The sequence below is a fragment of the Anabas testudineus genome, chromosome 9 (genome assembly GCF_900324465.2).
Source record: "Anabas testudineus chromosome 9, fAnaTes1.2, whole genome shotgun sequence".
Lineage (NCBI taxonomy): Eukaryota > Metazoa > Chordata > Actinopteri > Anabantiformes > Anabantidae > Anabas > Anabas testudineus.
Window position 1 is genome coordinate 11341007 of NC_046618.1, and position 24045 is coordinate 11365051.

Sequence of the window (24045 nt, forward strand, 5' to 3'; positions counted from 1 at the left end):
CTTCTCACCAAAAATTGTGGACTGACCCAGTAACCTGCATTAACCTATTCATTTTAAAAAACTCTATACATTCTCCAGTGATTATTATTAATGCGTTTTAATACAAACTGACTATGACCACAAACACCTATGTCCAAGAATTCAGTCTAGCAGAAAAGTTAGTGCGCGCCAATCCATGATTATAAATAGACTCATGACAACTCCACCAGCAACAAGACAGAAAACAGCAGAGGAATATCCTCAGTCCAAGCTTCACAATTTCATGCTCTTAAAACAGACACCTGTTCTGTGCAGTGTTTAATACAACAGGAGGGAGTAAACACTCATGACATCAACCAACTCAGCCAATATCAACAGACACAAGAGCAACTAAACCACTTTCATTAATGTAAGGTGGAATGATCATGTGAAGCAAGGCCAAATCAGTTTTTAAACCTTGAGCTGCAACTTGAGCAGTCGGCCTTTAGCGACAGATGATTGTTTCTTTGAAAAAGAAAACATACATTTACATTAAGAAACTGCACACACTCAAGATAACTCAACTCGTTTAATATTTACCTTTTCCTTCAGGTAATTAGGATATTATTGGAAAACTGATTGTGTTTGGATTACAATTATCATCCATCCCATAATATTTTCAATAAATGACACATTCTTAAACAAAGAACAAGGTTTCTACAGATTCCATTTGCCAAAAATGTCCGTGCATCAACACTCAATATGAGCTCTTTATCTGTATACGCCCCTATTTTTTTTTTTGCACATTTCACCCAACGTTTAAAATTCAGTTCGTCCAGGCAAAGCTCCACGACAGAAAATATTAGTCAGACAATACTTTTCTTTCCCCTCGTCTGACAAATAACTTCATTATGAAGACGGGAGTTATGAAGCTTCAGTTCTCTCTGCCATTTAAGAGAAGTGGATTCCTGCAGAGTTAAATGCATGAAGCAGTCTGAAGATAGAGGGAAAGAAAAACATTATGAAACATGTCAAATCACAGTCTGTTTGGATTCTTTGACAATGAAAGATGATGAAGATTCAGTCAACTTACACCATGAAGTCATCAATGTCCATGGACCTGGCTCTTTTCTCACTGAAATCAGCTTCCTGCAAAACACTCTCAATCTTCTTGCTGATGCTGAAGTCTGCTGGAATCTCCTGTCAACATGGAGCACGAGAGTTAAGCTAAAACTGAAATGCCACAGGTCTGCAGTAGCGATGTGAAGCTGGAAGCAGAGGATACGACTCAGTATTGAGGTAAAGTACAAAGCAGAGGTACTGCAGCAAGCAGGTTTGATGCCTCGCTTCACTATGCGAAAAAGTCGTGACAATCCCAAATGAAGCTTCTTTCAGTTCCAATCGTATCAGGAGAGGTGCTGCACAGGTTTGGGACATTAGATTATATATCTATTCAGAGTTTTAGAGTTTATTTTGTGAGCTGATTTCATAATACAGTAAGTTCAGATCACAACTCACCAACAGCAGCAAATACACGCTTTTATTCTGACAGTCAGATTAAAACGTCTTAGATTTATTTTACTCATTGAAATGCAAGTCAAGTATTAAGCCAGCGGATGGCGTCATCTTTAACTGTGTCAAATGCTTCGCAACACTAAACCATTTTCAAACACAGTTGCTTCACATTGACTGAGATGTTCAGAAAGCTTCGGTTTCTCAACTACTAGTCAACAAAAGAGCGGCCAAGAATCAGCATTTATTAAGAGACTGACAAACAGGCACATTCACTCACCACATTATGTACAGAACAGTGGATTCTGTAGTTCTTTTCCAGCAGCTGTTCCACTGCAGTAGACCTGCAAATTATAAATAAGCATGAGCCACATGTTAGTCTGACGCTACAGACGGAGCTTTAAGTGGCAGCATTTGCAGCAGGCAGGTACTCACTTGAACGCTGCACTGAGGGTTTTATTTTTCCTTACAAAGGCTATTCTGACGAGGCCGTCCCACTCCTTTAGAGCAAATAAAGCACAATGTTAAATACCTAAACCTTACCGCTTGTTTTGACCAACCTCATTCCTACACCATTAACTAGTCAGACGTCACCTGAAAATTAACGGGAGGAGGGGGATTCTTTGGTTCTATCCTGACAACGCTTGATTCCACTTTTGGAGGAGGGCGGAAATTATTCTTCCCGACCTGAAATAGAGGAAAATATCTGAGACACAGCTGCTGCAACAGAAATACTCGTAATGAACATTAACCATGGAAATATGCTGTCATGATGTTTTGTTAGTCTCAAGAGTCGCTGTCAGACAGGCGTCAGAGAGTCCACACAAACCTTCATGAGGTGATCTACACGAGCCAGCAGCTGTGTGTTGATGGACAACCTGCAGTACAGCTTGTCGCCAGGGTTGGCGACCAGGCGCATGGCAAACTCTCGCTGGAACATCAACACGGCACACCTGAACACAAACACAACAGAGGCAGATACTAAATGCTGAATGTGGACACGAGAAGAACTGAGTTACCAACTCTCAGTGCGGCTCCTGTTGCTCCTCACCTGAAGAAAGGTCGATGCAGCAGGAGCTTGAAGACAAATGGTGAAGAAATCTGCACAATCAAAAGATGTGTTTAGATAACTGTACTGAATAACCCTGAATGAATTGTGTGTATTATGAAGGAAAACATGTCCTTACCTGATACGGTAAATTAGCCACACAGACGTCAAAGAAAGGCAAATCTGTTTTTAATACATCTCCAACTAAAATTTGAAGTTTGGTCTGCATGGGTCTGTTAGAAAACAACAATTCATTTTATTAAAAGCATAGCATGTTAGTGTTTAATTGTAGATATTAAATGCACGGTGGCACTGTGCCGTTGTTTCCACTCACGTGCACTGTACTCGTTTCTGAAGTTCAGCCACCAATCTGCAGTCCAACTCACAGGCCACCACCTACAACAGCAGCAGATTCTGTTTACACTGATCAGTTGCAAGCAACTATTTTACAACTGCTGCAGCTCTGTAGTTGGTAGCTGAAAAAGGCAATAATGAAAACACTTATACACGCTCACCTTCTTGGCTTTTTCCAGCAATTTAACCGTCATGTTACCAGTACCAGGTCCCACCTCCAGAACCACATCTGTCGGCCTCAGAGCAGCCTGAAAAACACAGAGCCACTAGTTATGAACAAAGGTAATCAAGCCTCAGTGCAGTCTCTGTTTCTAGGATGCTTCTATCAGTATCAAAACTTCAACTGTACATAATGTGTTCAGTACTGGAGCAGTCTACCTTTTCAATGATACCATTGACAACCAAAGGATTCTTCAGGATGTGCTGACCGATGCCAGTGTTGAACATGATCCCTGAAACACACAGTAAACAGGTCACTGCTGCAGGTTCTGTGTTCACTTACAGATGCTGAATTGTTGAGGGCTTTTAAATAAACTCACTCACTCAGCAAACAATTCAACCATTTTCTTAAACCATGCTCTACACTATGTATGTGCGTTTGCGGACGAGAGTCCCGTTAAATGACGATCTTCTGAATAAAGTTTGTGTCGCCTGAGCTTTAACTCACGTAAACAAACCTTTGATGTCACCAGACACAACAACCTTGTTATGTTTGAGCCTGATGCGGTAACATCTTCAAACTGTTTAAAGTGACATGTTGACAACATGTTTGTCTTTAAAGTCATTTTTTCCAGCAGCTGACTGTGATGTTTGCTAGCATGCTAACTTTAGCTCGTTCCTTAAAACACGTACCTTGGTTTTTGACCTCTTGATGCTGCCTGCTTTTCTTCTCCGCCTTAACCTTCGGCATTTTTGCTTTGTTTTGTTCCTACCAGATATGAAGAACCCCCAAATTAGAACAATTATTAAAAATATATCTGTACGGGCTCGGAAAACACGTGTGAGCGGCCTCTTCTTCACCGACCCGATGTGCAGGTTTAACTTCTTTTCTCTTTGTGTCGCCCCCTAGTGGCAGCTGAGCATTACAAATAAATCACAATGACTAAAGTAATTATTCACATTTAAACTGTTTTATTATGTACTAGACAATACAAACAAATACACACAAATATAGGTAAATTATTTTTTTCTCTAGTCAGAAATAGGGAGCTCCTCCAAGGACATGGCAATGTCCCGAAGATCAGGATCGTCCAGCCAGTTTATTTTACAGGCCAAGAGGATGCCCTGAAGAGAAACACACTTTGAGTCACTAGCTGCTACATTTGTTGCATGCATTGACCATTTTTAAACCCTGTTCTGACAGATGCATTTTGTTTTATAATTTACCCTCAGGACGTTCTGTGTCATGATGGTCATCTTTTTATATTTCTCCAGGTTTGTCTGGCCTTTCTCCAATGCCGCTTTGTACTTCTCTGTGTCTGGGTGCTGTTTTTTGGACTTCAGTTCTTCCATCTCTTTCATTTTCTCACGTGTAAGTCGTTTCATCTCTGCACACACACAAAATGATACAAATTTAGCAAGTCTAGTGTCAAAACTATTTCTAGGTCAGTTTAACAAATATTTTACTCTAACACTAACTCTCAGTGCTAGTTGTCTGTCAAACACACATGAAGTAGGGAAAAACATATTAATCATTATAAACTATAAAACATACCGAGCCTCTTCTTTTGTAATTCTGTAATTTCGTGTTGAAGATCTCTTGACTCCTGATAAAACAACAAGAGGGTATGAAAGGAATTATCTCAATCTGCAACAACAGTGAAGACAAGAATTCAGATTTTGATGAGACTGCTTACTTTCTGAAGTTGTTTTATGTGTGAACAGAGAGCCATGCAGCGATCACTCACAACCTTCAGTGTACTAAAAACAATTATAAAATTAGAATTAAAACATTAATTTCAAGAAAACAATGAGCAAGTTATTTCAGCATATTGTGAGTTGACATACTTAGACTCAGAATCATTCTGTTTCAGCCTTTCTGCAATAGCGTGCCACATCTGCATCCTGAAATGAATAGTCAGTGTTAACCGAATGTTTATGGTCTCTAAAATGTAACATACAACACATTATATTGTATGTAGAGAAATCTGGTATTAATCTCTGAAAACATGAACTTTGCAACAGTTTGTGTTTTCAGAGATTTTTTATTTCTATTATTTTATTTCTAAAATAGCTTTACCTGTGTAGTGCCAGAGTGCTGTTAAAATAAGCGGTCTTCACTCTTTCCAGCTCATCGACATAATCGGGTCTGGAACATGTGAAAAAAAAATAAAATAAAATATACAATGTTTTATTTGGTTTAGGTTTTAAACCTGTATCATTAGGCAAATTTTAAATACTCACAAGTCTCTCTCAGCATCAGATGTGCTGCACGATCTCTTACTTTTTCCTGTTATAAGAAACTTGAAATGAATACTTTGTGTACTTAATAAAGATAAAGGATGATGAAAATAATGCATTTCTATATAGTACCTGCATTAAGCTGTACTGCCATCTCAAAGCACTGGTTGGACATTTGCTGTTTTATTCTGAAAAGAAAGTCATTTCAGTAGGTTCTAAACATTGACTTCTGGCGACAGTTCGGGTGCTTTCATGACTGCATGATGCAATTGGATGAAATGTGAGTCATCTGATAAAAGTAATGAATGTTAATGCAAGTGCAGAATGATGAACCTCAGCATGTCTACAGGCGAAGTATTCCTCTGTCTGGTGGAGCCTTCGGGAGCAGAACCATCATTCAGTACCACAGCCTGCATGTTGTGGTTGAGGTCCCCCATGTGGTCGGATGGGTCCATCACCAAAAAGGAAAGGTGTCTGGAAGGATGAGTAGGCCCCAGACGAGGACCAACAAAACAACAGGATCAATTTAGAATGAGTTGTTACTCAGATGATACTGAATATGAGTGTAATTTATAACAGTATAGGTAATAGGTGAAGAAGGATTTTGAATTGGTTCTTAACTAAAAGTAGGACAACAAATGAAGTAAACATACCGCTTTCATCAGCACACTATTATGCTGCATATTTCATCATAGTATATTTACTAGTACATTAACTTTAGCGTGTACGAAGCTCATTGTAGCTGCAAGATAGATTAAAATATTCTACAAGATGCAAAACTTATGGTGTGAGAAAAAAAAAGTCCTTCAAAATAACGACTTAATAGAAAAATACGAAGCGGGAGAAAAAGGAAATAGTCAGAGCTGTACAGTTCATCAGCTGTGTGGATGTATCTAGTTTTCCTCTTTTAATGGAGTGATTCAATGAAACCAGTCTGTTTTCTGCAGCTATATCATTACAGAGAGTTCAGTGGAGACACTTTTAACTAAACCAACTGGAGCTAGCTAAAATATCTTACCGTTTCAGAGAGATTAGAAGAAAGATTTCCTGCCACTGCGAACAATTCAGTAGAAGTTTCTTCCTCTCCTGAGAAATAACGTAACACTTGCTTAACGCTACTTTAGGGACCGACTATAACTACTAATTAAAACAATTACAGTACTTTATAAAAGGCTTTGAACTGCTGGGACACATGAAGTAAACATTAAAGTCGAGACTTTGTTTGTTTACATCATTTTCAACTCGAAACCCGCCAGGAAGTGACGACGTCCCGACAAACACAGCAGCGCCTCCTGCAGGTCCGGAGGAGAATCACAGGGAGGCAGCGACACTCACTGAAGTTTCCTTTTATTTGACAATTAGGGAATAATTTATTACATGCAAAATTAGTTCAAATTTATCTGTGTCATTATTGTTGAGGTTAACAGTGTTCAGAAGTATTTGAATTTGTATTAAGCCGTGGCATGAAATTGGCTGAATAGACAAATTGGCAACAATTACTTGTCTCTAAGTAATTTCCTAACCAGAAGTCGGTCTAAAAATACATTTTTAACAAACTATTATTTTATATTTTGTTATCATATTTTTACAAAGAAGCCAAAATTACTAAATGAGTAATATCAGTAATATTTCTCATCCTAGGCTACTAGGCTTTTATTTCTGCTTATATCATAGCCTGCATGTCATCATGAGGTATGGCTTGATTAACAACACTGCACCTCTTATCTTAATGTGTGATTATTATGTGTTGTATTATTTAGGCTACTGCATGCATCTTGAATCGTAGTATTCCGCCTTACCTCACTGAATGCAGGACAGTAAAATGTGAACCTATGTGAAAGCAAAGAGCAAAATCTCCTTCTCTCACTCTGCACGAGGTTCCATTTTAAAATAATACATATACACCTGACACAGGATAAAAGTCAGTTGTGGTTATAATAAGTGCAGCTGACATGCGGGAATTGTAACTCAACAGCAGTTTTCTTTGTGTGAGTCCCAGTCTCCCAGCAGCGTGTGTATTTCGTTCTAAAAGGTTCAGGTCCCACCGAGATTTGAACTCGGATCGCTGGATTCAGAGTCCAGAGTGCTCACCATTACACCATGGAACCTGCTGACGGAGCTCCATCGTCTCTGTCGCAGCTCTTTACCCGAGACCTGCCACGACAAGGCTCCGACAACTTTCGTTTGTTGTTTTTACTTTTTGTTCCTTCCTTTTTTTTTTTTTTACAAACGACTGTACACGTCTATGTTTATGTAATAATTTTTGTCTAAATATTGTCTAGTAACATGTCACCAAACGTTTAATTACCAATAGATAGATAGATAGATAGATAGATAGATAGATAGATATCACACTCGCACTGACCTGTTTTATCTGAAGTCAGTTCTTACAGACGCAAACATGATCAAACACATTCAGGTAGAAAAGATTGAAAATTTAGATGTAGTTAATATACAACACATGGTAGTATAAAGTAAACTGTTCCAGTTTCTACCAGGTTTTCTTGGTTTTGTTTACAGGTTAATGTAATTAGGAGCCTATAACTATACTTTTTCTTTTAAATTGCTGAACAGAGTTTGGTATAGTGCATGTAGTGATTTATACTGCTTCTCTTCTTCTGGAGGGTTTGACGGTGAAATCCTCCAAACGAACCGTCTCAAAACACTGAGGTTCCACCGAGATTTGAACTCGGATCGCTGGATTCAAAGTCCAGAGTGCTCACCATTACACCATGGAACCACATGTGAGCTCCCTGCACCTGAAAAGAACACAGTCATGGAGGAGGCTGAGTCTTTAGCTATCAAGCTCCTTTCCTTAGAACCAGCTCCTAGTTCAGGTTCAGGAGGCAGATATCCTCTCTACATTTAAGACTCAAAACTTTCCTTTTTGATAATCCTTATAGTCACACATTGCTCAAGTGACTCCGGACCATCTCTGGGTTATGCTGCTGTGGACTTTGCCAAGATCCTGTATTGATGATAGGAGAGTCAGAGCTGTGCAATGGAGTTCAGGTCTGGACTCTGTGGTGGTCAGTTCACATGTGAAAATGATGAGTCATGCTCCTCTTTCACAATTTGAGCCCAATGAATCCTGACATTGTCATCTTGGAATATGTCTGTGTCATCAGGGAAGAAAAAATCCATTGATGGAATCAATCAAGTATATTCAGGTCGTCAGCTGACCTCATTCTTTGGACATATAACACTGCTGAACTTTAACCTGACCAACTGCAGTAACCCCAGATCATAGCACTACCCCCACAAACTTGTACAATAGGCACTAGGTATGATGGGTGCATCACTTCACCTGCCTCTCTTCTTACCTTGATGCTCCCATCACTCTGGAACTGGGTAAATCTGGACTCATCAGACCACATGAGCTATTTCTGTTGGACAGTTCTTAACCCAGTTTTAGTAGTTTCATGAGTCTCCTTCAAAGTTTTCTTTGCTTGATACATGTCAATTATATGACCTTCTGAAACAGATGAACATCTGTTCAACAACAACAGGATGTGTCTTCAGACAACGTTGTTTAATCAGGATAACATGTTTTGTTTGTTATTGTAGTAGATGAAAAAATATTACTGTAACTAGGTGAAAATCCCATGCTGCTGTGAAATTGAGCCTGGCAATATCAGAGCCAGAAACTCTTGTGTGCTGCTCTAAAAGTTGGGCCCAGTAATAATGTTTCAGTATCTCACTGCCAGAAACAAATAAAACAGAAGTTGTGTTGACATATTCCACAAGCAAAGCTCATGGCATTGGTTTACAGAAGGATATCCCATGGTATTAAAGAGAGATAAACTAACATTATACAGATAGCTGTGTAATAATTGTGTTCCCAGTGTGCTTTTAATTTTTCCCTCTCACTTACTCTTCCCAGTGTAAGGAAACAACAAAAGGAAATGCAATTTTGGGCACACAATATAACACAGACGATCTTATCTGAGTTAGAAATCAGTAGAAAATGTTTTTTTTTAAATCTATTGTTAATCACAACTGAAAAGCAAGAAAACACTTTTCCCACTTCATGTTTGCTTCAATTGAAGGAATATTTTACTACATATATGTTATATATAATATAATAATAATACATCGAAAATAGTATTTCTAAACAAAAAAATGTTGAATACGTTTGTTAAATTATTGCATTTGAGAAACAAGCCGAGGCTTATTTAAGAATGAAAAGACACTGCACTACAGATTAGGGCTAATCGAAGCAGATGTGAACTCTGTTGGTATCCATTAAATCATTAGAAGTCACGCACCATGATGAGAGACAAACTTTTATCTATCTCAAGGCTGTGATCATTGAGGGGGAATATAATTTTCCATTCCTGTCCTCTGAAACAGCCAATGTGTACAAGCAATAAAACAACACACTGACTCGAGCAGAAGGCTTGATGCATCTTTCTGTGGATACTAGGTCATTTATATGACATGTTTGTACAGCAATTTTCTAATGTTTATTTGAGAATAAATGGCATTAATAATATAATCATAGATTTTATGAAGGGTAAAACATTTTACATTCCAAGAATCCAAAGACTTTACGGGACTTGTAGAGATGAAAGTACATGTTACCACATCAAAGGAATGATACAATATCACATATATATATTGAAAACGTTTTTATTTTATTGTAAACATTTTTCATTCACAAACAGAAGTCTTTAGGTTCCTCTCCCTCAGGTTCATTACATGCAGGCATACTGGTTTTTGACGATGCAGTTACGTCACCACGTCTTTACGTGCGCCACTCGAGCTGAGATTCTAATGTTGCATTCAAATGCTGTCAGGACAAAGCACTTTGATCGGCTCTTCTTGCAGCCTGAGTGCTTTCTTCCAGTTAGAGTGCTTCTTTATTACTGCAATAATAAATTATAAAATAAAAACAAACAAAAACAGTAATAAAGGAAATTCTATAGCTAAATGTCCTGTGATAGTCTAAGAACGCTCTTATGTCGCTGTGAAAGGAGAAATTCCGATAATCCTCTGAGCACTTTAAGGTGACATTATTGTTATTTTGCTTGTGTTATTTTGTTGTGCAAACGATGAGGAAAACATGAAGATGATTTGAGTTTGGGCACGATGCTAGCCTTTCAGAAGACATCGTTACTGGACTCTTATCAAGCATCTCCGCGGCCTCAGTGTGTTGTTGCTGTTGTTGCTGTTGTTGTTGTTGTTGTTGTTGTTGGGACCCCGCTGCTGCTCCATGATGAGGAGGGAGGTCTGTAAGGGAACACGGCTGACGGGCGGATCGACCGCTGGTCCTGGTCCACGCACTGTCCCGTGATGTCCTGTTCGGTCCGGGGGCTGATGACACAGCTAACGCTGCAGGAGACTGGGACACACCGTCAAACATCCGAGCTGAAGGCAGGTGGGCCCGGAGATGGGAAAGGACGCTGCACTGCTCCCGATTCATTCGCCTGAGCAGAGGAGGATAACCCTTCAGGCAAAATCTCCTCAGAGGGAAAACGCTGCTTGGTAAACGCTGTTATCAGACTGGAAGAAACTGCGCTTCGCAAACAGCGCCGACGCAGGTTGGCTCTGCAGAGGCAGCGTTAGAGAGCGATTTGTGCATCATCGCTTTGCACTAATGTCCTTCACAATGGAGGATCACTTGGAGTCGGGGTGGGTGGCTGTTCGTCCTAATGCGTTTGAGGAGAAGGAAAAGCATAAATTCGTGTTCATCGTCGCCTGGAATGAGGTGGAGGGCAAATTTGCGATTACATGTCACAACAGGACGGTGCAGAGGAGAAGCCTCGGTAGGGATCCTCTGGCGGAGGCGACTGGCCAGGATGGAGGCAAAACAAAATGGCCTGAAAGTCCTGTGAGGGATAAAGTATCTAGAAGCCACAGCAAAGCCACCGGGGAGGCTGGGGTTAGAGGCTGCAGCCCTAAAACCAAGTCCGCCAGATCACCAAAACCGAGCCCCGTCAAAACGCAGACTGGTAAATCTGCGGCGTCTCCCGTCAGTCCGGATACCGAGGTGCTGAAATCCCCCAGAGACGAGCAGCTGACCCCCTCACTGGACAGTCTGGACCTGGACGAGCTGGACAGTCTGAGCAGGGAGGACTGCAGCTGGGCCGGACTCTTCTCCTTCCAGGACCTGAGGGCAGTCCACCAGCAGCTGTGCTCGGTCAACTCGGACCTGGACTCCTGTCTCCCGGTGTTCCCGGAGGAACCAGCCGGGATGTGGTCGGTGCTTTTCGGCCCCGCTGAAGTGTCCGAAACCGAAATGGATGAGCTGTGCTACCGGTTACAGGTGTACCTGGGCCATGCGCTTGACACCTGTGGGTGGAAGATCCTGTCGCGGGTCCTGTTCACGGAAAACGACGACCCAGACGAGTACTACGAGAGTCTGAGCGAGCTGAGGCAGTCCGGGTACGAGGAGGCGCTCAGCCGTGCAACAAGAAATCTGCAAGAGGTGAGAGATTTAGTGATTCTCTAACAACATGACCATGACCTAAGAATTAGGAGCATCCCACTGCTGCTGTGTCCTCACTGATCAGACCAGTTGGACCAGTTCAGTGGCAGTGACACAGCCACAAAAAGCAACTGGACACTGCATATATATTAATCTTTATGTGCTGCACAGTAAAGCATGAAAAGACGTGAGGTCAGTGAGAAAAGGAGGCCACTGGAAGTTACTGAATGAAACAAAAACTAGAAAAAGAAGGCTTTGTTAAACTAACTTGTATCTGTAAGGACCTGTCATGGCTGTGTATGATGCTCTATGGCTGAGGAAATACATCATCCAGGTGATAACATTACATTTTTTACAATACTGAGTCAAATCCTCTATCTGATCATATGTACTGTGTGATATTTCCTAGAATTGCCTGGTTTCAAACCAGTCTGTGGAGTTCAGACAATGCTTAACATTAGTAGTCAAAATAGTTAAAACCATTAATAGTTAAAAAATAAAATAAACATTTGGGTAAAACACGTCTTGAGTAACTAACTGAGTTCTGCTTTGTACGTACTGTTCACTTGACACTATGAAGACATGATCCAAACACTGCTCGCTCCGGGGGCCTGCTCCTCATACACACCAGCGGCAGCGAGTGATTGATTAGCTGCTCTTAATATAAACAGTGGCTTTGGATTAATGCATCCTTGAATCGTGGAGCCAAACAGTGCAACAAGTCCTTGGAGATGGTGAGAGAGTGAGAGAGCGCACGTAAATGGAAGTGTTCTCCATTATTAGAATCACAGCACATCTCCTGTCTCTGACAGTCGATGGCAGATCAACTTTGAGTGTTAACTGTGTTTATGGAATAAATATACACATCTTGTGTTGACTAAGAATCTTAGTTAAAGACTATTTGCTGTTTGATTGGTAGGTTTAAATCCACTTTTTGTCTTGATATGTATTTATCACAAACAGAATAAAATAAAAATACTTTCATTAAAGCTCACACTGCCGTACTGTAAGGTCAGGTTATAATAAATAGTGTATATAAGTTAAAAAGAACTGAATCAATGTACTGTCCAAGGATGTGTTTGTATGGCTTCCTTGCCAAGGCGTTTCCTCTCTGGCTGTGAGTAGCATAGACGAATCATCCACGTCGGTCCCACACCCACTCCCATTTCCACAATCAGAATAAAATGGATACTAAACCAGACACAGGAAATGCTGCCTTCCTGAGCAAAAAACATCAAACAGCCGAGTGATGAGTCTCACAATCTCACAGTCTCAATGTGCACCAACCAACCAGAGCTACTTTACTCCAATAGTTTCAATGAATATGTGTCGCTGTATGGGATTTCCACTTTGCTTAAAGGTGTGCTCATTCATTCTGAGGATGAAGGGAGAGCTGCTGATCTTGTTCAGCTCTTCATCACTTGAAGCTCTTTTGCCTGCAGTGACAGTGCTGTATAGTTCATTCAAACACAGTTAACAGCGTGCTGTGTCATGGGATCTCACACACCTATTGATCCTCCCACTCCATTTGAGGTCTGAGTTAATGGCTATTTCGGTGCTTGCTGGTAGTCTGCAGGATTGTTCAGTCTGGCACAAATGTGTGTGCATTGATCTTGTTCCCAGCAGCAGAAAGGACTCTGCTCACTCAGCCGTGGTCTGTGTGCTGAGAGAGTGCACTCTGATATACTCCCTATTACTTACAGTTACACAAAGCATCTTCATAGTCTCACAGACTAGTGCAAGTTTCCATTTAGTGCTGAGTGACACTAAAATAGATTTAGGCATCTTCTTCTGACTTTTGTGTATGTGTTTGTGTTTGTGCTGTGTGTTATCTGTTACACAGAGACAGAATGGGTTTGAACATACTTCTGCACACTACATCTATTTACAGTGTGTTGGTGTCCTGCTATGATTTCTGCATGTTTGTGTTTTTTTAGGAAGCTTTGCAATAACAAATATCTGGATTATTGCAAATACCTTATTAAAAAGATGTTTCATAAGGGCTTATAAATATCTCTTCTGCTAGAGTATGTTCTTAATAATAAAAGTAACTTCTTCTGTGTGTATGCAATGCAGCTGCTAGAGAAACACAAGAGCATGGACAGTATGGTGGAACTGCTCGAGCTCTATGAGGACGAAGACCAGGCCTATGGGGGTCTGCTGGAGGCCTCCACACAGCTGTACCAGTACCTGCTGCAGCCCTTCAGAGACATGAGGGAACTAGCAATGCTGCGCAGACAGCAGATCAAGGTAACAGATTGCACCCGTTCACTGTTTAAATGCACTTATATCCATGAACAAGTATAGAGAGACGTCCATGTTTTTTGGGAATGTGTCCTGTAAAACTACATTCTTAAGTCTTTCAGAGAGTTTCGACCCAAATCCTAACGTGACCCAGTAATTTGCTGAAACCTCTTTGGCACTTTACTAAGCTTCCTCAGCTTTTTCAGCCAATATGCTGTTGTGTAGTACTAGTAACATCCAACTAGGACAGTTTCTGTGTTGTTTCTGGTGGTTTTATCCCTTTGTTGCAGAGCTTGTGAACCAAGTGGGATTATTTCTGACTCCAGAGGTTAGATGCTGTGTTGGGGCCCGGTGGGGCTAGACTCAGTGATGTCATTTGTTATTTCTCTACAGACGCCAGTATGGAAAATTCGTAAAACACAATAGATATTCACAGGATATTCTCATGTCTCCTAAAATAGGTTCTTTGTGCATCAGCGTGTATGTACATGTTTGACTGTGATGTGCTGTGTAAATTGAATTCTCATGTATATTCTAATAAAATGCCTATAATTTGTTAGTCAGTGGAGGAGGTGAGATATACAACGTCTTATTGCAAAGAGAACAGGGAGGCTGGTGAATGGATGAATGGTGGCTAAACTTTATTCTTTGCAGTGCTGATGGCATGAACACATTTTCTTAACCTTGGATGTGAACACTTTCCTCTTCATTATTTTTTTCTTTTGCTAAAGTGCTAAAGTATCTGAAACAGGTGGGGTTTCGGTGACATACTGTGAGCTGGAGTGGAGCGCTATGGATCTCCTGTTTCCTGCAGTCTCAAAGAGACATAAATAAGTCATGTCGTGTGTGATCCTATAGGAAGGTACACACTGACGCTGAATCAATGGCATCAGCAGAAATGTAAAGTTAAAGTGTCAACTAAAGACAGTAGTGTCAGCAGGGTGTTAAATAAGAAATAGTTTAGTTTAGTTTAGTTTAGTTTAGTTTAGTTTAGTTTAGTTTAGTTTAGTTTAGTTTAGTTTAGTTTAGTTTAGTTTCCACTTCATATGCAGATGAGTTTAGTAGAATGAGTGTAAACAATCAAAATCAAAACCAATGACACAGATTACGTCTCATAAAACGTCACATCTAGTATAATTTGTTTTTAGTATTATGAAATAACTTGACTATGACTGTGCTAAATTATATTATTTGCTTAAGGAACTTTTTCCACTCCTACCACATTGTGACCATTTAAACTACAGGACTTGATGAAGAAGTTTGTGATGACAGTCAAAAGCCACTAGGACCTATTATTAGATTGATGAAAATTGTTTCATTTAGGAAAAAAACAATTTCTAATAGATGTGAAAAGTCCCCTTAGTCTTTTTTAATTGAAAAAAAAATCATGCAATATAATTTTGCATTTAATAAATAACTATTGCGAATCTACAGATGCAATAAGTGATCTAAACATGTTTTGCTTTGTGTTTCTTAATTTATTCACTTCTTTCTTTACAACCAGATCTTTCCAAGCTGAGTTTGTAATAACCACGTAGCACAGTTCAGGAAGCTATTATCAACTCTAACTGTATTAGTAAGAGATCCAAGTTAGTCAGCTGAGTTTGTTACTTTCAGATCCCTTGTTCATTACTCATTTGTAATGAGACTACCATTCCTCTGTCTTTCTGCTGTTGCACAGTTTGGTTTTTCATTGCAGTAGGTTCGCTCAGACATGTCAGTACAAGGAATCCCTGAGAGGCTTTGTCAAATAGGAGAAGAGGAAGTTTTCACAAAATAGTAGGTCCCACCGAGATTTGAACTCGGATCGCTGGATTCAGAGTCCAGAGTGCTAACCATTACACCATGGAACCTGCTGACTGTGTGGGGAGGGGAGAGGGAGGGTTAAACTTGTACTTCCGGGTCTAATTATAGCACAGTGCCGCTTTGTGCATCTCTTCTTTCACTGAATGTCTATAGTTATTTCCTTTGTAGCTTCTTCATGTGATTGTTTTTGTAACAGACTTTTTCTGAGTCCTCACCTAAACCTTGTTGCCTCATAAACCCTTTTCCCATGCCCATTACAACCTGCCTTAGGGCAGTATATCTGTCGTAAACAAAGACAGTATTTAAACAGAATATTAACTAGTGCTCTACATACCAACACACAACATACCATAAGGTGCTAACAGTTAACAGTTAACATTTCAGAGTTGTGTTGTATCAAAATTCTTGCTTCAAATATAAAACTATAACATCTGAGAAGGATGTTTGGCTAAATCTAAATTTCCTTTAATACAGTATATTTTTAGTACATTTTTAAATAGTAGGTACATAGCACACATCACTAAATGTAAAGCCAACAGTTTTTAAATAAAACAATGTAAAAAAAAAACAAAAGAAAGAGAAAATGAACCAACAGAGCACTGGCACCCTGACAGCAGGAAATTGCAGTGGTAAATGATACTGGTGCATTGCTGACTATTGCAGTATGAGCTGAGGTGCACAAAGTTTTCTTATGGTCAGAGAGGGAAAGCTGTGCAGCTCCGTAACCTCTGCTGTTCACTTTTGTTCTTCTGTGCTGCATTTTTGTTTTGCACCATTTTGTTTCCCTTTGCTACATGTAAAAGTTACTTTTCTAGATTTCTGTCTTTAATTAAATAGTTTTAATGTGCTTTAGTCCAAGTTGATCAGTTCAGTAATTACCAGTGTTGCATATCATTATGGAGATAATGATATAATCATTGGCCATATATTTATTGACACTCTGAATGTCCATAGGTGTGAATCTGTGCGTGAGTGTTTGACTGTCTCTATAGGTCGGCCCTGCAATATGCTCCAACATTATAGATGGATGTAAGCCTGAATGGGCAAAATGCAGTAATACATACGCCCAGTGCGACCATGTGTGGGAGAATAGCTCCCTCTCCAGGTCTGCCTTCTGTGGTAAAGCCACTGAGATGGAGACTTTATTTCTTACATTTAACCCTAACATTTCACAACAAGTGGAGATAAACTATACTGACAATACCTTTTTTAAATATTATTAGAAAAAACATTTCTATCACTGTGTTTTTTTACTTTTGCCACTTATTGTGTGTAATTGGTTGTTAAACCCCCTGAATCTCAAACAACAAAAACAAATTGCTCTTCAGTGTGAACCTCAGTGAATATACCTTGTATCACAGCCTGCACAGATTACACATAGAGTATTTATTTAATTTAGGAAGATATTTTTCTGGTTCTTTTTCTTGCTGACACACATGTTCACCTTCTCTCGTCAGATTTCGGTGGACAATGACTACCTGGGCCCAAGGCGGATTGAAGCTTTAAAAAAGGAGGACTCTGACTGGCAGAAGAAAGCTCAGGAGGCGGTCCTCAGCATCCAGGAGTTTACTGTAAAATACTTTGAGATCACTGCCAAAGCTCAGAAAGGTACAGTGTGTCATCACTTTCACTGCCAATATCAAGTCAACAAAGCAGCAGTGGAATAACTTTGAATAATCACGCACTGCACACATATTAATAGCACTGGCCTGCTATTGACCTGTGTGTGGTTCTGAACACCAGGGCTAATGTGATTTACTTTTAATGAGACAGTGCAGACAGCCATGCTTTAACAGGGGCAGGAGGATACAAGGACAACCTATTGATCAAACAGCTCTGCCAGTAGCTTCTCTCTGTGCAGGGTAACTGCCCAGTGTGCCCTCTGCTTATTCCAGTTTTTCTCCACCACTGATTGGCCTATTTATTACCTGACACTTATTAAATCAGACATTAAATAAGTGAGTGGCTTAAAGGGGACACCAGAAAGAAAATTGTGATGCCTAAATGTGGCCAATAGATGTCTCCCTCTACATTACTGTAATGAAGCTTTACTCCTGTGAGACTTGAGTCACACTACATCACAATATGAGAGAAGAAGTGGAAGGAAGCCCACTGGCACTAGATGAAAAAGTAGACTGCGTTTGTGACTCACCTCATGTGAGCTCACACATTTGACTGTGGAGGTTTCACTCAGCCACCTGCACACTGTGTTTGTTTCTCTGCGTGCATGCTGTAGGGGTGTATGAGCGTATGAGGGTGGACCAGCGCAAGTTTGGTAAATCTTCATGGACAGCGGCGGTGGAGCGCATGGAGAGACTGCGATACTCTGTTGCCAAGGAAACCTTACAGCTTCAGAGAGCCAGGGAGATCTGTCTGGAGCAGAGGAAACACACACTTCGAGAGGAGGTGTGGTAGTAACACTCAGCATCATAGAAAACACATATGCACAAACAAAAACAGCAGTGTTTTGCCACTTCGTTTTTTTTTGTCCCGCAGATGCAGTGTCTGTGTAGCAGCGAGGATGCAATGGCACTATTAGACCACATGGAGACACAGTACTATGAGCTCCAGCTCCAACTTTATGACATTCAGGCTGAGATACTACAGTGTGAGGAGCTGCTCCTCACTGCTCAGCTTGACAGCATTCAGCGACAGATGACAGGTATGACCTGATTTGAGAAGCATTATCTCATTTTTAAAGGTGTCCTAACAAGACACCCTTTGACAAACTGCTCTATACTGTTTCCTGTGTGTGAACGAGAGTCTGTATAAACTTATCTGCATTTGGTTCCAGAGTGTCAGGATGAGGTGGTGTACTATGACACCTTTGAAAGTGCAGATGATATAGTAGAGGATGATGCTGCAGAGAGGGAAGAGCTGCGCAGACTTCGGGTCAGTGCTCGACAGCTGGAGGCAAGGAGGGGGCGCATCACTGCCAAGCGCTCGTATCTGAAAAACAAGAGGGTGTGTATCCCTTGCTCACACACTTGTACTTATTTTCGCTCCTCAGCTTCTTTAGCTCTTTTGCTAGGCCAGAAACCCATTTCATAAAAAAACACCAAATAAATTTACAATTTAAATGAAATTTGCTCAAATGAACTGCTGAAATCATTTGATAATATTAGATTTTTCTAAAATTACATAAAGATAGACATATAAGAGACTCATATGTCAGCCAGTCAGATGTAATTATACAATATATTCTTGCTCACAGTAGTCAGTAGTGTAAAACTAAAGTAAATTATCAGTAAGTTTCAGGTTTTGTTGCAGTAGCTGTCATTTTCCTGGTACTGTGCATAATCCTGTGTGGAGCAGTCTCCTCATTTTCTATCCTACTTTTCTGTAGGAGGTCTGTGTATCAAACCACACTCAGAAACAGCAGAAACGTCAAACCCTCCACAAGGACTCTCTATCCCACCAGTTCTTACAGGTACATATATGCTTCTTTAATGTTGGGGCCGTATAGCTATGAAGCATGCTCAGTAACGCTCTCTTCCGACATTTTCCAGCTTAAAATTGAAGAGGAAGAAGATGAGGAGAGGAAGAACAGCAGAGTGAGTCAGGAGAGACAGAAAACTCTCGACAGGCTACGCACTTTCCAACAAGTAAGTTCTGTGTTATTAACTTTACTGCAACTGTTTTAGTTTTTTCTTTCTTTTCTTATTGTTTATCTCTACTTCTTTTCACAGCGGTACCCGGGTCAGGTGATTCTCAAGTCCACTCGACTACGAGTGGCTCACTCCAGAAGAAGAGAGCGTGGAAGGAGCATGGAAACCAGTGCCGTGAGTGAGAGGGACTCGGTTTTTGTCCAGACGCAGGGCCAGCCGCTGTGTCTCAGTACCAGCGTGCAGACGGACCCCAGCCCCAGCACCACGCTCACCACTCAGCCGGTCACAGCTGTTACTGCATCCCTTCCCTTGCTGCCTGTGCCCAGTCCTGCAGACTCCTCCTGCTCTCCTTGCTCCCTGTCCTCGTTGCTGGCATCCCCTATGTCACCTCCTCCTCCACCACCTCCTCCACCTCCCCCTCCAACAAAGGAAGATTTGTCGCCTTCAGGGAGCCCTGGCCAGCATGGGCAGAAGGCTGAAGGCAAAAGTGCAGCAGAAGACCCCTCTCTTTCACCACTTGGCCCATTCATCCCTCGCTTCTTCGACAGCAGCCAACTGGTGAGCGCCCGGAAAAAGCTGAAGAAGACTCCAGAGTTTGACACCCACAGCAGAAGAGGTACTGGGGCCATTTATTACAGGTACTGGGCTATGTCAGATTAGCTAGCTACAGTAGCCAATCACAGTGTGTCTTCCTGTCCCTGCATACAGTGAGCTCACCCATGGATGAGGTGCTGGCATCCCTGAAGAGAGGCAGCTTCCACTTGAGAAAGGTAGACCAGCGGTCCCTGCCTCCTCCCAAGGGAGACGATGACCCCAACAGCATTCTGGCTCAAATTCGTAAGGGGGTCAAACTGAGGCGTGTCCCTCGTAAAGAGACAAAAGACCAGGGAGAGTTCTCGTCCTCCACTGACCCACTGACCAGGAGCATCCATGAGGCACTGCGCCGCATCAAGGAGGCTTCGCCAGAGACAGACTCAGATGATGATGGTCTGGCTGCTCCTGACTGGGAAAGCTAGGGTTCAAGGCTCAGGCAAAATACATAACACACACACACAGATGCCTGGATCCTCTGGCACTGCTCACACTGAAATATTTTGCATTGTGGAGTGATGTGATGTACTATAAACACGCACGTGCGCATACGGTTACTCACCCACACTCAAGCACACACAGCCCAGTCACACATATACCTAGTGACTATGCCAGGGCCTGAGTCATACTGAATATCACCAACTCACCAAACACTCCAAAGGTCTACGGTCAACCTGTTCATTTGTTTTTCACACCACATTCTCTTTCATAAGGGACGTAATTTTGTGTTTCCTTCATTTATACTGTGTGTCACTGTGGGTTTATGCCTGTTATCAGACTGTAATTACTCTGTGTTTCTTTTTGTATTTTATCAATTGTACTGTTGAAAAGCTCTGCACTGGCCCTTTGTGTGCACATTCAGAAACAGCACATGGCACGTTTTGCACCAACACACTGCTCTGACATTTGCTGTGTCCGTGAAACTGAAAACCTCATGTAGAAAGTTGTTCATTCAATGCAAAGAAATGAGATACTATAACTCGGGACATATGTTGGTAAAGTGTAGCTGGCAATTTGTAGTCATGTGGGGGATTGAAAATCATGTATTAGATTAGCCAGAAATTTGTACTGGGTTTACTAGATTTACTGTCCAGATTGTAAATCAGCTCTCTTCAGTGACTCAACCTATCACTGAGCCATACTGTGCTGCAAGCTGGCTTTGTCCTGTCACATGTGGTCGTCCTAGTGTAAGGACCACTGGTTGTCTAATCTGACACCACACAAATACATCTGCACTAAATCCTTTAGTTTGTCAAAACAGATTTGTGCCCTTCCCCCGCACTTGTCCTCTACCAGCCTTCGCCACCCCCAAATCTCACCCCCTCTCTGGGTGAAGGAATATGTACCGACCCATCTGTTGGACAGCACCATATGGCTAGGCCAGTGGAAGATATGGTTTGAATAAGTTTATCATTTAGCGGCACATCTAACTACATCTCTGACCTGAATCTGACCTAGAGTAAGAGAGAAAGTGTAGAGGCAGAGGTGGAGGTCACGGTCAGTAATCTTTGTGAAGTGTGGGCAAACTTGCCTGGTGATCCCCTAAACTTTGTATGTGGGATAGTCACAGCAGAGCTGTGAAACTAGTCGAGCTTATTTGAATGATGGATGGTATGTGGGAGGTTAGATTCTCTCAGCACTGTAGGGAGTCACTGTGGGCTGTGGCGAAGGCACTTGATTGATGCAGTTTCTTCTGCCATCTTATTCACTCTCTCCTCTCCTCTATTGCATCTTTTCAGATTTTCTGCACTTAGTGGGCAGAACCACACAGTTGGTGGTCTGTTACTCACAGAGCTGGAAGCGAAATCATGACCATGCACACATGGACTCGCACTAAACTCACAACCAACATGTGCAGAAACATTTTAGTGAGTCCAAAGTTTTTTGATCATATGGTTTCAGCACTTTCATAAGACATACTACCAATTCTGAATCACTTTATCTGTACAGTAATAATCTTTTTTCCTGTTTGTTTTCATCACTGATGAAGCACTATATCTCATGTAAGTCTTGTTCAAAGGCTTAAGCACTGAACACTTGGACCTAAAGACGTGTGATGGAAAGACTGTGCAAGAGGACCAGTGAGATGTTGGACAGCACATGGTTCACACACATATGAAGTAAAAACATGATATAAAAATATGTGGAGTCAGCCTCAGCATGCACCTTCTTAAACAGCTTTGATGCAAAGATTTGTGCTTTTTCTCTTGTGCTTGCGTTGAAAGTTATTTAAAAATCAATCACGAGGCAGACACAACTGCAGAAAGTACAGGGATGGAGGTATGTCATATTGTACAGTTTGAAAAATACTCAGTGCGAGAGGGAGTTTATTATTTATATATTCTGAGGCACCTTTACTTCTTCGTCAGCTGTCAGCACAATGTTTTCTTATGGTACCCCCATCATGTAGCACAAGACAGAGATCTAACCTTGACCTGACTCTTCACATGAACACTGATATGTTAATGCTGAACTTTATGTTGCTCCACAAAACAGTGACCAACATTGTGTTTCAAACCTTTTGGTAGACTGAGTTCATAAGGTGACCGTTTAACATAAACCAGTTATAACCTGACTGACCTTACAAACACACGGGAGTGTGTTTTACACTGACCTTTATCTATAAATAATGTTAACACAGCTTGTTCGTCAGCCTACTGTAATTCTGCACTGCATTTCATGGCTTTGTTTGTATCCTGTTTTTTTTTTCCCAAAGCATTTCCACCAAAATAGATTTGTGATGTGTTTGGTTCTGAACAGTTCCTATGTAGACTCGTCAGTCACCTGAAAAGTGCAATATCAGTATATACAAATATAAGAACAGGGATTAAACAATGATGAGTTCAGATTGACTGCTTAAAACAATTGACTGAATTGAGTGCTGCAGTTGTTTGCACACAGTAGTGTATAGACATACTATTTCAAAGAATACTTTTTAGCCTTTAGTCCTATAATTTGCATTTATTCCGTTCTTTTTGTTTTATTTACAACCTTGCCCCTGCATTTGAATAAAACCTTGTGAAGCAAATTCTGAGACTGTCTGTTTCACTGTTAGATAATTACGGCTAAGTCTGGGTTTTTAATAAAAAAGGAACAGAACAAACGTGGTTTGTACACACTGAATTCTGCCGTCACTGTATTTAAATATAACACATAGCATCACTCAGTTCACAGAGGTGTGTTCTCAGCCTGGTAGATCTGTCTTTTTTCGTTTGAATTCAACAAAGGATTTTGTTTGGCAGAAGCACCAACAGGTATTTTTTTCCCCCCAGCATTCGGTAAATCCTTTCACCTGCAAACACACAAGTCTCATCAATCTACAAACGTCTTTAACCTGAGGTACCTCTTTAATATCATGAGTTCAAAATTACTTTAAATAGTCAAAAATATTGCCAGTTTTCTCATACCTCTAAATACAATAATAATACCTACATTTAAATACCATAAGTTACAAAACAGGAGAATGAAAAGCTTCTTATCCACTACTGTACAAAGGCATTCATTAACAATAGCATTAATATTAAGGTATTCCATCTCTGTCATTCGACTGTCAAAGTTAAACCAGAAAGAAAAAAAGAAAAGGGTAACATTTCCCTTTACACGTGTCTTATTCCTGTGTATTAACCAGTGCACTAACCTATAATATATAAGTACAGAATCGTGTTGTGCTAGGACTTGAAGGTATCTTAATATCTAATGGTGTTACAACAGTGTACACAGTGTCAAACAGGGTGCTCAATTGAAAGGTAAGATAAGCATCACTTAATGTGAACATATAGTTTTTTATAAATGTGATTTTTAAGGAAGGAGGCTTTAAGATGCATTTTTTATTATTTTAACAGCTGCTTTATAAGTGTGTATTTTTGGTACAGTGTGTTTACATACTTTTCCGTGGGTTAATACACAACAATAAGCCACTGCAGGGTGTTACTGCGTTTGAGTTCTCCGTCCATTCATTTACAATGTCGTCTTGAGTAGAAAGTTGTCTTATACAGTTCTATAATTATGTTGTCAGTATAATATCCTGTGTAAAAAAAAAAAAAAAAGAGTAGAAGCTGAGTACAGTTTTGTATTCACCCGTGAGGAGTGAAGAT

The 24045-nt window shown here is 40.7% G+C and overlaps 3 protein-coding genes and 3 non-coding genes across 7 annotated transcripts; 1 reads left to right on the top strand and 5 right to left on the bottom strand.

Annotated features, from left to right (window-relative positions):
* Window positions 1–239: 239 nt before the first annotated feature.
* Window positions 240–3918, bottom strand: dimt1l (DIM1 dimethyladenosine transferase 1-like (S. cerevisiae)). The gene is made up of 12 exons (XM_026344335.1): window positions 3725–3918; window positions 3251–3324; window positions 3034–3120; window positions 2853–2914; window positions 2658–2751; window positions 2522–2571; window positions 2300–2423; window positions 2065–2157; window positions 1906–1970; window positions 1751–1814; window positions 1052–1158; window positions 240–952 (listed from the first exon to the last, which is right to left on the bottom strand). The coding sequence occupies exons 1-12, from the start codon at window positions 3780–3782 to the stop codon at window positions 910–912; spliced, it is 921 nt and encodes a 306-aa protein (XP_026200120.1). The 5' UTR covers window positions 3783–3918; the 3' UTR covers window positions 240–909.
* Window positions 3919–3978: 60 nt separating this feature from the next.
* On the bottom strand, window positions 3979–6582 carry cenph (centromere protein H). Its single transcript, XM_026344337.1, has 10 exons — window positions 6291–6582; window positions 5606–5746; window positions 5405–5460; window positions 5276–5321; window positions 5112–5180; window positions 4880–4936; window positions 4729–4792; window positions 4587–4638; window positions 4259–4419; window positions 3979–4156 (listed from the first exon to the last, which is right to left on the bottom strand). Exons 2-10 carry the CDS (start codon window positions 5725–5727, stop codon window positions 4064–4066), a joined length of 720 nt encoding a protein of 239 aa, XP_026200122.1. The 5' UTR covers window positions 5728–5746; window positions 6291–6582; the 3' UTR covers window positions 3979–4063.
* Window positions 6583–7308: 726 nt separating this feature from the next.
* Window positions 7309–7380, bottom strand: trnaq-cug. Its single transcript has one exon. It is a non-coding gene; the product is annotated as a tRNA-Gln (tRNA).
* A 560-nt stretch (window positions 7381–7940) lies between these two features.
* On the bottom strand, window positions 7941–8012 carry trnaq-uug. Its single transcript has one exon. It is a non-coding gene; the product is annotated as a tRNA-Gln (tRNA).
* Window positions 8013–10023: 2011 nt separating this feature from the next.
* Window positions 10024–22970, top strand: LOC113149919 (junction-mediating and -regulatory protein-like). Of its 2 annotated transcripts, XR_003297613.1 has the most exons (11): window positions 10024–11702; window positions 13779–13952; window positions 17210–17360; window positions 17989–18158; window positions 18249–18414; window positions 18547–18716; window positions 19099–19182; window positions 19262–19357; window positions 19442–19976; window positions 20069–21819; window positions 21942–22970. XR_003297613.1 is itself a non-coding variant. In XM_026342241.1 (10 exons), the coding sequence occupies exons 1-10, from the start codon at window positions 10872–10874 to the stop codon at window positions 20374–20376; spliced, it is 2685 nt and encodes an 894-aa protein (XP_026198026.1). In that variant the 5' UTR covers window positions 10024–10871; the 3' UTR covers window positions 20377–22970. The 2 variants fall into 2 exon arrangements, 1 of the variants encoding a protein (XP_026198026.1); XM_026342241.1 differs by having other exon boundaries at window positions 20069–22970.
* trnaq-cug lies at window positions 15728–15799 on the bottom strand. Its single transcript has one exon. It is a non-coding gene; the product is annotated as a tRNA-Gln (tRNA).
* Window positions 22971–24045: the final 1075 nt, after the last annotated feature.

Coding starts and splice junctions, on each gene's coding strand:
- dimt1l (XM_026344335.1), bottom strand. CDS start 3,782: ATGCCGAAGGTTAAGGCGGAGAAGAAAAGCAGGCAGCATCAAGAGGTC. Junction 2,915..3,033: donor TGCTGGAAAAAGCCAAGAAG/GTGAGCGTGTAT, acceptor CTGCTGTTGTAG/GTGGTGGCCTGTGAGTTGGA. Junction 2,572..2,657: donor TGGCTAATTTACCGTATCAG/GTAAGGACATGT, acceptor TTGATTGTGCAG/ATTTCTTCACCATTTGTCTT.
- cenph (XM_026344337.1), bottom strand. CDS start 5,727: ATGGACCCATCCGACCACATGGGGGACCTCAACCACAACATGCAGGCT. Junction 4,639..4,728: donor ACATAAAACAACTTCAGAAA/GTAAGCAGTCTC, acceptor TTGTTTTATCAG/GAGTCAAGAGATCTTCAACA. Junction 4,420..4,586: donor ATTACAAAAGAAGAGGCTCG/GTATGTTTTATA, acceptor GTGTGTGTGCAG/AGATGAAACGACTTACACGT.
- LOC113149919 (XM_026342241.1), top strand. CDS start 10,872: ATGTCCTTCACAATGGAGGATCACTTGGAGTCGGGGTGGGTGGCTGTT. Junction 17,361..17,988: donor CACTGCCAAAGCTCAGAAAG/GTACAGTGTGTC, acceptor TGCATGCTGTAG/GGGTGTATGAGCGTATGAGG. Junction 18,159..18,248: donor AACACACACTTCGAGAGGAG/GTGTGGTAGTAA, acceptor TTTGTCCCGCAG/ATGCAGTGTCTGTGTAGCAG.